The sequence below is a fragment of the Pinus tabuliformis genome, chromosome 3_1 (genome assembly GCF_031772625.1).
Source record: "Pinus tabuliformis cultivar Carrire ecotype Pingquan chromosome 3_1, CPIR1, whole genome shotgun sequence".
Classification (NCBI taxonomy): Eukaryota; Viridiplantae; Streptophyta; class Pinopsida; order Pinales; family Pinaceae; genus Pinus; species Pinus tabuliformis.
Window position 1 is genome coordinate 932,671,822 of NC_142301.1, and position 13,219 is coordinate 932,685,040.

At 35.5% G+C, this 13,219-nt stretch overlaps 1 protein-coding gene across 1 annotated transcript; it reads right to left on the bottom strand.

Annotated features, from left to right (window-relative positions):
• Positions 1-340: 340 nt before the first annotated feature.
• On the bottom strand, positions 341-11,454 carry LOC149190828 (zinc finger CCCH domain-containing protein 40-like). Its single transcript, XM_089410599.1, is given in 5 exon segments — positions 341-1,115; positions 2,793-3,016; positions 7,889-8,158; positions 10,737-10,954; positions 11,245-11,454. Coding segments are annotated over 4 exon segments (1,374 nt in total). The 5' UTR covers positions 10,842-10,954; positions 11,245-11,454.
• Between the last annotated feature and the right edge of the window lie 1,765 nt (positions 11,455-13,219).

A 13,219-nucleotide genomic window follows, 5' to 3' on the forward strand; every position in this document is an offset into this window, starting at 1 on the left:
TGTGGTCTTTGTGTGCACATGGCTATATTCAATAAGCTTTTAGTAGGTTTTAGGAGCCCACAAAACAAGTTTATCCACTAATTACCTAAACAAAGCACACACAAACCAAAACATGCAAGGGCAAAAGAGATCGACCATTTTAAAGCACATTTGAGAATAATAATTGTCCCCATATAGTGGCATACAGATGATTATGACAAGTGACGAATGATTTTGGTTTTTAACATGGAAAACAAATACAAGTGTATAACCAGTACCACTTTTGAATCTCAGTGAGTTGGCGTTTCTTTCATAATAAAGAAAATACATTAAAATAAGAAAACAAATATTAGTGCTTGCGTTAATACTGCGGGTGATAATATGGTGGGCGTAGTGGCAGTGGTGGGGTTGATTGATATGGTGGATATTGTTGATATGGTGGCAAGGGTCCAAAAGAAGGCCCATAATAGTGATGATATTGGCCTTCTTAAGACTGTTGTGATCCATAGTAGGAACCATCTAGAGGCCCGTGTGGAGCCGTTTGAGAATGTTGACCCTCATGCCCTTCATTTGTTGTGCCTTGTTTACTGCTGCCAGGCTCTTGTGCTGGAGCAACAGCTCCCATTCTTTGAGGATCCATGGATGGATAGTATGTCCTTTCTGATGGTGGGGGCGGAGGAGGAATATTGAAGTAATTTAGAGAAGGCTGTTCCTGACTGTTCTGTGGCTGCTGTTGGCTTTGGTGCTGTGAAACAACAGCTCTTGGAAGCATACCACTAATAATTTTTGCAGCTTCATCTCCTTGATTCTCAACTTCTGGTTTAGGAGCCTGTGGCTTTCCCCACAACAGCTTTAATCTCAAGCCTTTTATAACTAGCTTGTTGGACAAATTCTCTGCTGCTTTCTCAGCCCCTTCTCTGGTTGTATATGTAACAAATGCACATGCTCTTTGAAAGACAAGTCTGATAGACTCAATTTCACCATATGCATAAAAATTGTCCTTAAGATCAGCTTCAGTAACCCTTGAATCAAGCCCGCCCACATACAGAGTCTTTATACTCTCATCTTCAGGAGGAACAAGAGATGGCATCTCACCAGCTTTATTCAACAACCTTGCTGCAACTGGATCATTTACTCTGCTCAGAGATAAATCATAAAAAACCATTAAATTCAAGAAGGAAGTTATCTATATTGACAACAATTTAACGATGTAATGAAATTTGTTGAATCATGGTCAAGAAAAGGCCCCATTAGCCCCCATTATTTTTCTTCCTGACAAAATATGCATCCTCCAACCTTGCAGAAAAAGTATAGTTTAGCAATTAACAATCAGAACAGAATGATGTAATGAGCAATTGCCAATATATAAGAATGCATATATTTGTTCAAGCTTCTTTTAAAGTTTGTTATATCCTTTCAAAAGAATGCCAACAGAACATGATGTTCCTTTCACGACACTACCCTCTCAGAGCTTGTACATATCTGACTGACAATGTTTGTCTGGAACCAAAAAACATCACTTAAATGATAAATATGCCTTTCAGGAGCCTTGGAATCGAGAACACCATATAATTACAGCAACCAAAGCATATACGGTTTAATTGAAGAAAATGGATCAATAATAAAAGGGCATGAAAAACATCAATACGATGCCACATGAAAATTCCATTTTGATGTTAACAAACAAGGAAAACAATAGGATTTCATAAATTAACAAACACTTAGAAACGTCAAGAATTGACCATGGGGAAGGCTTGACTAAAACCTTTCATTTATGTATGTTAGATACACTAGAGGCAGTTTATCATCTTGTCTATCACATCCCAATAACACTCTTTGATGTTAAGTGCAACCACTATTTGCCAATAAAGCTTTAGCTCACTCACTTTCTAATTCCCATGCCCTAAATAGAAGCCAAATTACCAAAACAAGTGATATGGAATCGATGGTGCCAAAACAAACTCCCACATTAGATTCTGAGTTTCAACTAGATTTGTTAAAATTGGCAACTAAGGTCAAATTCCAATTTGGGCAAGTCTTTTGAAGAAGATAATTATGGCATTGAATTCCTCTTTTCGAGAGGACAAAAATTGACCTAAAAATCATCAAATTTGGATAAGGAGAAATGTATTTTTGAATTTATGCCCACTCTTATGTAAATTTTCAAGGTAGGCTCAAAAGGACCAAACGTCATGACACTTTTAGAGATAGGCCTGGAATTGCACAGAAGTTAACAAGCTTGTTCAATGTCGGCTTTAACATTGGTTAACAAAAGGTAAAATGAGCATTGATTTTTCTCTGTATCTTATGTATTTTTGAATTTATGCCCACTCTTATGTAAATTTTATGTATTTTTGAATTTATGCCCACTCTTATGTAAATTTTCAAGGTAGGCTCAAAAGGACCAAACGTCATGACACTTTTAGAGATAGGCCTGGAATTGCACTGAAGTTAACAAGCTTGTTCAATGTCGGCTTTAACATTGGTTAACAAAAGGTAAAATGAGCATTGATTTTTCTCTGTATCTTATAGACATACTAATCACAACCAAGTCTGACTCACTGAGTCAATGTGATATGTGTTTAACTCGCAGACATACTCGATTCAGTTTCCTCTTCAAGTTGGCTTGACTCAAAAGAGTCTGGTAACACTGGTTCAGCATCCAAACATGCAGAATTTTGTATATAGGGTATATAGGGGTTATGCGAGACTTCAAAAAATGATTATGGATTGCACCTCAGAAAATATCAGACAATAACTTCAACACACCAAAGAATCAACTGAATCAAGAATATTTAGACAATAATGCTTACCCATAATATCGATCTTTTATATTCTGCTGAGAAAGCTCCCCTGTTATAGGCATCTCATGCCGGTATGGACATTCAGCACCACGTGTACACTCACCACGAACATAAAAACTACATACATGAGCACGGTTTCTTCTGTAATATGGTGTTGTCCTTTGAAGCTTCAATATCGTATCATTTGGACGGACCTTTCCATATGATGATTCATAATCTATTCCTGCTCTAGCCTGCAAAAGCCACATTCGATGAGTCTTTTGCCTCAAAAAGAGCAAGCTAACGTAAAGAGAGATAACATTTAACCAAACATTAACCAGTTAACTAATTATCAATCCATTTAGCTATTCTTGCTCTGTCCTGCAGAATCAACAGACAATAGGCATTTACCTCAAAGAAATAGATTTTCAGCAAACACAATTAAACCAACTTTTTTCAACTGATAAAGTTAAAACAAATAAGCCTTTAGGAAAGTAGTCTCCACACATATGAACAACCCAGAATAACAATATAGTGAATATCCTCGATATGCAAATAATCAATGAATCATGTTCAGACTAGATCATATGATGTTTACAAATGAGGTAAAGCCTCAAATACATATGCACAGGGTTTGCTTTAGCTACCCTAAAACCCTAAACATGGGACCACTAAGGCAACCTATTAACCATCAATGTCGGCTGTAACTACCCACTAAAGGTGTACCATCAATGACTTAAAGGCCACTGGATTACCAGATCCGAAGGGGCTTGAAGCAGGATCTGCAGATCCACATTTCAGATCAAGATACAAATACAAATCAACCCACATCTGCATGGGATCTGACACGTAAATGGATCATTCAAGCCCAGAAACAGATCCACTGCTGCCAAAACAAATCTTCTACCAGCTCACCCTCACATGCCAGATCCCAAGCAAATAAAATTAGAGTTTTAGGGGTTTTTGAATCCTCACATGCCAGATCCCAAGCAAATAAAATTAGAGTTTTAGGGGTTTTTGAATTTTTATTAAAGGATGTTTTGCCACGTGTTTGAAACCCCACACAGTGGATATTCTAAGGTAAGTTATAGCTAAGTTCTTAATTACCTGAAGGCTGTAAAGCATATGATAAAGCTCAATGAAAGGTTCAAGACATTAAAAAATTAATTTTTAGTTTCTTATTATGCTGGTGGGAAAGCTCTGGAAGAGGACTGAGAAATTTTATAGATAACAGTGTATAGTATATACATAATTTTCAGTTTTCTTTGTGTAGATATTTAAAAATTTAATTTCAGTTTCTGATTATGCTGGCGAAGCTCTGGGAACCCCATCCAACTCTAGGTCAGGTCTCCTCTTAGAACAGTATGATACATAGACCATAACAAGTTGTCAAACAATGCATGAAATTGATTTACCATCATACCCTGCTGGGAAACTTTAGACTTTTAGGCAGATTTAGAGGAAGACAAGTATTTTGTGTGATGTAAATTTATAATATTCAGGTGATGAGGATGTAGACTCATTTTGAGATGTGTCATTAGACCTACTCTACATTATCACATCAATAGAGTGTGTTGGAAAATGTAACTAGGTTCAGTCTTCATAATATCTCATGTACTATTGATTTTATGTATTCGATGTAAAAGAAAAACAAAATTTATTATTATTATTTTGTAGCTTGGGTTTCATGCTCAAGGTCATTTTATTTATAGGTCAAGTACCCATTAAGTGCTTCTAGGGCTTTGTCATGAAATCAAAAAGTCAAAGAAGACATTGTCATATGTAAAGACCCTATTTGGCATGTTGTATCATGTAAAAAGTATTTATTTAGCGTCCAAAGAGTCAAATGTCCTCCTCCTAGATCAAGTATTTATTTTGTAGCTTGGGTTTCATGCTCAAGGTCATTTTATTTATAGGTCAAGTACCCATTAAGTGCTTCTAGGGCTTTGTCATGAAATCAAAAAGTCAAAGAAGACATTGTCATATGTAAAGACCCTATTTGGCATGTTGTATCATGTAAAAAGTATTTATTTAGCGTCCAAAGAGTCAAATGTCCTCCTCCTAGATCAAGTCGGCTTTACAAGAAGACCAGTCAACCTAGCAATGACAAGTCGGCCTCACAATGACAGTTTGAGCTCCAAGAAAAGGCTATGTAGAAGTCATGAAGTCAAAAAGTCAAAGTCGTCATTGTCATATGTAAAGACCCTATTTGGCATGTTCTATCATGTAAAATGTATTTATTTAGAGTCAAAAGAGTCAAATGTCCTCCTCCTAGAACAAGTCAGCTTACAAGAAGACCAGTCAACCTAGCCATGACAAGTCGGCCTCACAATGACAGTTTGAGCTCCAAGAAAAGGCTATATAGACAAGGCATTCAACCTCACTTGAAGACAATCCAATCAGCTCACAAAAAGACAAAAAAAGAAGACTAAAGTCAAGCGAAGAAGAGAAGAACTCAAGGAAAAAAGATCGAAGCATTTTTGAGACTGTTTTGGGTTACATCATCTCACACATGCGAGTAAACTATGGCATCTTCTGCAACAGCAAGACTGAAACTGCAGTCACTATAGAAGGCTGAAGTTTGGGGTTCAAAAGGAAGAAAGAGACATTTATCACCATCTTTTCCCACACGTGTGAAGCTAGGGTTTCTGCAGCTAGGCCGAAAATTGCCATCATAAGTTGCAGGTCCAAAATTGTGGTCAAAGGAAGAAGTCACAGCAGTTGTGAAGCAAGTTTGACTTGGGTTGACTTTGTGAGAAGCAAGTTCATCAAGGAGAAGTTTCACTTGGTCTTGGAGGGTTCTTTGTCTTGGGTTGTAGGCCTTGGAATTCATCATTTGAAGATTCTAAAAGAAGAGAAGAATTCTTGTGGGTTTTCCTCTCAAGAGGAGGGGTTTTGGCACTGGCTTACAGCCTATATCTTGGGTCGTCTTGTGTTATTGATCTTCAAGCTTTGGTAGCTGTTTGATGATAAAAGAACACTATAATAATCAAGTAAAGAAAAAGCTAACTACAGGTACATCAAGTTAAGTAAAAGAACATCACAAGCAGTTATCAAAATTAAGAGAAATCACCCTAATCTAGCTGCCCTTGATTTCTCAACAGTGTGATGATTGATAAGACTGTGTTTTGTATTTACAATTTTATCCTTTTTGTATAAAGCATGAAGCATCATGATTTCGGTCTTCAGAGTTATAAACTATCTAATTATTTCAGTTATAATTTTGTGATTCATGAATGGTTTTGCTTCTTAACTTTGAATATATTTTCTTTTTCTTTTCATTGTACTTTCTTTTCTTATACATGACATTTCCCCACAGCATCCAGATCCTAGCTTTTCAAAAGTCTGGTAGATCCATAATCCAGATCCGGATCTGTTCCCTAGTAACTCAGGATGATCCTCAGACCTCAAACATTTTATTAACTTGCTTCTGCTATTCATATTTACCTGTGCAAATTCATACAATGAACATGATTTTTATGTAAGAAATTTTCTGGTAATACCTCTTCATGCTCTACTTTTAATGGATGAATGAACTAGATATACTTGCCAATTCCTCATACCACTGATTCTTAATCTACATTGCAAGGCATTTTGCAGAATTAAATGATTAAAATACCAGCAAGCCAATATTCCATAAAATTTCCCAGAATTTGGATTGCGCTACTTGCACATCTGCAGTGTAAAGGATTTCATGCCATTCACAAGAATATGGTATAATGGACAACAGAACGAGAATATAATGATGGAGGAAGAAATTGAGGATTATTTGGAGGGGTAGAAGGACTTATTCTGTATTCAGGTCAAGGGATGAGCTATTTTCTCATTGGAATGAGACAGGTCAAAGGAGGAGCTATTTGCATGTTGGAATGAGACTTAGTGTCACAGGATATGGAGTCTAACAAGGAACAAGAGATCATATTCTAGCTCCCTCCACAAACCTTAGTAACATTCGAACTGCAGATGGCAAGGGGGCTTCTAGAAAGGATATTTATCCCACTCAAACTATAAGAGAAAGCAAAATTATCCTGGTAGAACAGGATGACAGAACAGGCACTAAGGTCACTGCAGGTGCTGCAGTTCAGGATCATCTCTCCACTGGTTCTGGCATTATATCCAAGGGTTTTTCATGCAAACGACACTTCATGCAAAAGGAGACAGGATATGCAACCTCATTCACAACCAGATCAAAGGTGTCAAATCTCGATGATGTGAATATCTATAGAGCCCCTCTTCTATGCTAAGAAGAATAAGTTATAGGAGGAACTAGTAGATTTGACAGATGTTTGGACTCTGGAGTTTAGAAATCTTAGTCTGGAGGAATTAGTTGGTGGAGGTTTCCAGGAGCAGTGTTATCAGAACCAGAGAGGAACTGGTAGAACTTTTGCATATTTGTGTATAAATGGTTTGGATTCATAAGGATGCACATGAATACATATGTTTTCCTTTAAAATTTAAATATTTTTTATATATTTTTTATCAACGGGTTTTTTGGTATGGTATTACCAGTTTCAGTCTAGTTTTCACCAGTTCCCAGTTTGGGGGTGGGGGGAGGGGAGTCTACCAGTTCTGTTGACGATTTGATTCTGATAACATTGCCCAGGGGTGAAAAGAAGAGAAGGAAAGGATAGAGAAGTTTGAAGTGAGGGTGAGAAGAAGAAAAAGTTTGCATGATGTAGAACAGGGGGTCAAATTGGTCCTGGGACAACTTGTTACAATAGGGGATGTGTTATTACAATGGCAATGTGAAGAAGCTTCCATTGGGTTTCCCACAAATTTTTCCATGGAAAAAAGAAGTACAATGCCTAAAATGGCACCTGAAATTTTCTATTTCTGTGGGACTTTGAGGTTGGCTAGATTCTAAAGAGAATTTATTCAGCAAAAGGTTAAGAAATGTGTGTATATTTAAGAACATTACAAAATCATAAATGAGAGCCAAAAAAACTACAGGTAGAAGTTGCAAAACAGAGAATCCTTCTATAAAACAACATAAAACATGAAGTTATATATATTATGATAAATAATTAAATAAAATGCAGTTAGAGACTAGCATTACACTTGGAATCTACCAATGATTTTCCTACATAAAATAGAATTCATAGATTGACAAGAGTAGAAAAATGCACCTTGCGATCCTGTTCCTCGGCAAAATACTCTCTATTAACATCACTCCTCGGAATGGCCTCATTGGAGTTAATGGCCAAGGCTGTATCTCGAACTTGGACTGGCAATCCATATTCGAGATCAAGCAGACACACCTGACAAACGTTTTTGAGTTTACAGCATGTTTGGCAAACCTCTGTTTTCTTGTACCTTGCATCACGGCCTGGTCTCCACCTGAAAACTGTAAATGGTCTGGTGCAAATTTTACACTCTTTGTCAAAATTTGCCTTCGTCTGCACCCAAAAAAAATCATTTAAACTTAATTCCACCACATATGTCAGTGCTTTTACAAGCCATATATAAATATACATTCCGCATAGTACACAAGCGCTAAAATTTGAAATAAGCAATTTCATGCATCATAGCTTTTAAGTTTTGGAGAATAGTATCTTCTCTTTCTCCTTGCATGGCTCTATTCTATATCTCTACTTACTGAAATGACAAAAGTACTTAAAAGACGAATTAGCTTGTTAAAACGCAAGACATATATAACAACTTGACCAAGTCTCTGAATATACGATCTCTTTTATGTTTTAAGTAATGATACAATAAAATAACTAGAGAAATAAGAGAGGATAATAGGATAGGCTTTTCGAAACTATTGACCTAAAGCCTATCCTATTATCCAACCTCAAACAAATTTTACACAGTAAAAGTCCAATGCATTCTTCATTATTAAACCAAATGAAAAATCAAAAACTTCATGCTATTGTATCAAATTTTGAAAGGACAGACAATTGCATCACAAACAATTGCATTCTTCATTTTGAAATCAAATAAAAAATCAAAACCCCATGTGACAGCAATATTGTTTATCAAATTTTGAAGCAAAATCAGATTTCACGATCTGATCCATTAAACAAAAAAAAGAATAGAAGCACCTTATTTCCTGGGACCTAACTTGTTAAACCACGTTGCCATCTTCACTGACAACCAGGTCTGATTACTGTGAACAGTGTTGTGTATAATTTCAATCTTGCCTACTGTGTCGTTCCTACAGACAGTACATCAGAGTTGTAAACAACAGCACCCCTCAAAATTTTAAAAAATTTAGATCATACTTCTTGACCACTTTCTCATGTTTTGATGAACATTAAAGTGAGCTAGCAGCCTAGAAGAGAAACTAGCATGGTCAATGATCTCAATTCAACTAAGCTATTGTGTACCACATGGTGGAATATAATCATACCCTGAAAGTCAATCCAGAAATAGCAGGTAAAGGTGGTACAAGCTACAACAGTAAAGACAAACATTTTCATATCGAGAATGGGCTACAGGTTAAACATGGATCATGGTGTGTTGTCTGGTACACTGGGTGCCTGGCAAGGGAATTTGGACCTCTGAATTCAAGACGGCTCCTGGCCACTATGCTGACTTTAGGCAGATAGTTAAACAGTCTCCTCAGAATAAGCTCTTGGAAAAAACTGGTATGATATTTGAAAAGAGTGAAGCTAGATCATTTCAAGCATAAGTATAGCAGCCTTATCCAAATCATAGTTGAAAAAATCACCAAGTCTTCCTACTATTCTTGTGTGAAGATCTGCTCAACCCTGCCGCTAAGTTGAATTAAAATGGTCTCAGTTCTGACTCTCTGCAGGCAAGTCCAAGTCTCCAACATCAAGTCAGACCCACAAGTTCTCACAGATCATACCCTCATCCACAAGTTACTCATGGGTTATTAGCTGGCCACCGAGTTCTAACTTCCAAGCAGATGGCAAAGTCATGGGCATCAAATATAAATGTGAAGGAAATAAAAATCGTATTTTTGGGCACTTTCTGCCGCACAGTTTACACTGTATCTGAGTGTAACTATTACACTCCGGCATTGCCATGGAGTTTTTAACGTTAATCTAAATAGGTATTCTAAGTAGGCCAGGATTCTCCATGAGAATATTGGATACCATCTCCAGAAGAAATCCCCACCACTTCCTTGAAATCCCCGTTGCCTGCAAACTTGTTATTAAAGAGAGCTCTACCTTCAAGATTAAAGTTAAGTTCATCAGTCACAGTCGCTTTCCAGGCCAATGCCACCCATTTTTCAAAAAACCACAAAGGAACAACCAGCCCGTTAAAATCCCAAATTAGAGTTCTGGCTTAGATATTAAAACTCTAAGCAACTATAACCTTCAAATTTTCAAACGTCACATAACATGTCAGTCACCTGCCAACCATAGACCCCCACAATAGGAACAGGTGGTCAAGTGTATATATGAGCAAACGAAAAACTATCATTAAAGAAATAAAATATAGACATAACGATGTAAATTTTTTGAACGTTTAGAAAAAGGACCTACATCAAACACACAATAATACACCATAGATCTACATATAGAACCATATCATATAAATCTTAAATACATTAAACACGGAAGACAAACGCTGCTGCTTGAGAAATGACAAAACCAGAAATATATCGGCAAAATTTAGGTTAACCAAACAGTTGAAATCTCTCGTTACTCCTTATCCTCAGACACTCTTTAGGTTTGTGAAAATGGTAAATGGGAAAAAGAAGACTGGTGCGTTGTGTTGATATTATGCTAATGTTATTTTAGCATTCATTGAATTTATTTCACAGTGACCATGGGAAGAGCCTGACTTATGGATATACTGGTATGAATACAAGCAGCAAAACACACAAGCAGGCACACCCAAAGAGAGACGTCGTTTAAAACGTGAGGATTTTAATCAAAATTTGATTAAATTATAACCATATTCAACTCTCGATTGTGTTAAAATGGTCTTGTAGACCAAGTTGGTATCAGGATTTTGAAAAATAAACCGAAAACGAAACATAATGAGTTCCAGACTTACCATTCGCACGTAAGGGTTATCACCGAGGCAGGACTCGCATATAATGGGGAAATCAGAGCGCTCCCAGCCATCGGCCTCTGTGTCTCTAAGCAGTCTGTGAGCCATCCTCCTTACCTGTCGCCTGTATTCCTCTGCTGCCCAGACCCTCCTCTCTTCCCTGTGATTTGATCAATATTTATCTACACGGGCCGAATTTGGCTCCGCACAAGTGACAAAATCTGCAACCCGCAAAGCCAATAGGAGGTTATTGCACATAAACTAAAATTTCCGGCCAAACGAAAAACAATTTCTAGAAAACAATTTCTAGATTTAACTCCAAATCACTGACGTTTGATGAAATTTTCGAATATTCGGTCATATATATGCTTTAAAAATTGCCCTTCTACGAATAAAATACAGAAATAAAAAGAAAAACCCTAATCGATCTGCCATTACATTTGTCGAGAAGGGACACCCATTTCTAGTTTTATTGCGTACAAGATTCTACAGGGGGAACATGAATACATACGTTATGGGGATAAAATTCTGTAGATCGAAGCGAGCCACAGTTCAGTAAAGGAAAGGGTATGAGTCTCTGTAAACCCGATGCCGTTGCCCTTGTCGAGGAAGCCGCCGTTCCTGACTTTTGCTTGGTGAAGTGTTAAAATCGTTTTTGGAGATGATAAAATCCCATTCTATGAGCCCCTCCCCGAACGAAATATAGCGATCACGGAATATAATGATTTGTTCTGGTTCACATCAGGTTCACTTTATATATATAATTATAAATTCCTAAAATCTTTTTTAAATATTTTTACATTAATTGGCAATATATGTTTTAGACCATTTTAGTGGAGGAGTGATGTATAGGTGTAAGGTAAGACAATTTGTTAATATTTTTATATGTCGGTTTAATACGTTGAATTTATATAAATATTTCTAATTTAAAGCAAGGAAAAAATTAATATGTTATATGTTTAATTTAAGACTTTTATGATTCATATTGTAGATAAATGTCTTTCGAATTAATCACATCATTAAGATTCTGTTGATGTTTTGAAACAATTAAAAATCAGTGAATCTTCAAAAATAAATAGCATGGATGCATCATTGCCCAGAGTTAACCGTTGGAAATTCGGGCAATGATGCATCATGCTATTTATTTTTGAAGATTGATTAATTTTCTCACCTTGTTCTGAGGATGAACCACATTAGTTGGTTCGAAATGTCGACCAAATCCTAATGATGTGATTATTCTAAAAGACATTTATCTAAGTTATATGTCCATTAAAAATAATATACACTCCACCAAGAATGGTGGAAATATTGTGTGTAAAAAAAAAATGTTACATTGTAATTTTGTTTACCAATTTTTTTAGATAAAAGAATATCATATTATTAAAATATATCATTTATAAACAGCAGCAATAAGTTAAGATACATTCTATCTTATAAAATAGAATAATAAATCTATAACCATATTTAAATTTAATTAATAAGCATATAAAAACTTTAATATTTACAATATAGCAATATGTTTAATCTTGGATATTCACCTACACTTTTCCATAGATATTACTAACTTGTAAATAGGCTTTGTTACAATCCATGGGTCTTCAATACAACATCCCTAAAAACCATCTCTCGTTTCAAATCAAACTATTTTATAAATATTTTATTTGAATTTAATTTAATTTTATAAACATGTTTTTGATTGTGATATTGGGATTAATCACATGGACATTTAGAACCATCTAATATGGTTCACGCGAAAAGGGAAAAAAAAATATTATATTAGTTTTAAGATATATCTACCCCTCTATCACATCAAAATATATATGATATAAATAGTAGTTATAAATTAAGATCCATTTTACCATATAAATTTAAATAATAATGTTGTAATCATATTTAAATTTCATTAATAAGTGGCAAAAAAAGTTACAATATAACAAGATTTTTAACCATGGGTATTCACCCCAGTTTACCATGGATATTATTGATCACATGATACCATTGGTCAATACCATGACCTATCAATACCACATGCCCAAAAATCATCTCTTATTTCACAACCAAAATAATACTTACAATATAACAAGATTTTTAACCATGGATACTCACCCCACTTTATCATAGATATTATTAACCATACCACACCACAGGCCAATACCATGTCTCATCAACGCCACGTGCTAAAAAACCACCTCTCAATGTGGAAGAGATGTTGTAATGTCATGTTATATTATGTTATCTAAACATTTTGACGTAGTAAAATTTCATAAAAATAAAAATTAAACTAAAAAAAATAAAATTAATAATTAAACCAACCTAGATCCATTTTAGCTTTGCACCTCCAAAGATTTGGTCCCTCTAGGCGCTTGATTCAAACCTAAATCTAAGGTGGTCAATATTTAATTGAAATATTGAAGAAATGATTTTTTTTTAAATGGGACTTATTATTTTATATATATAATAATAATTTTGTTTTAAAGTTATAGTCA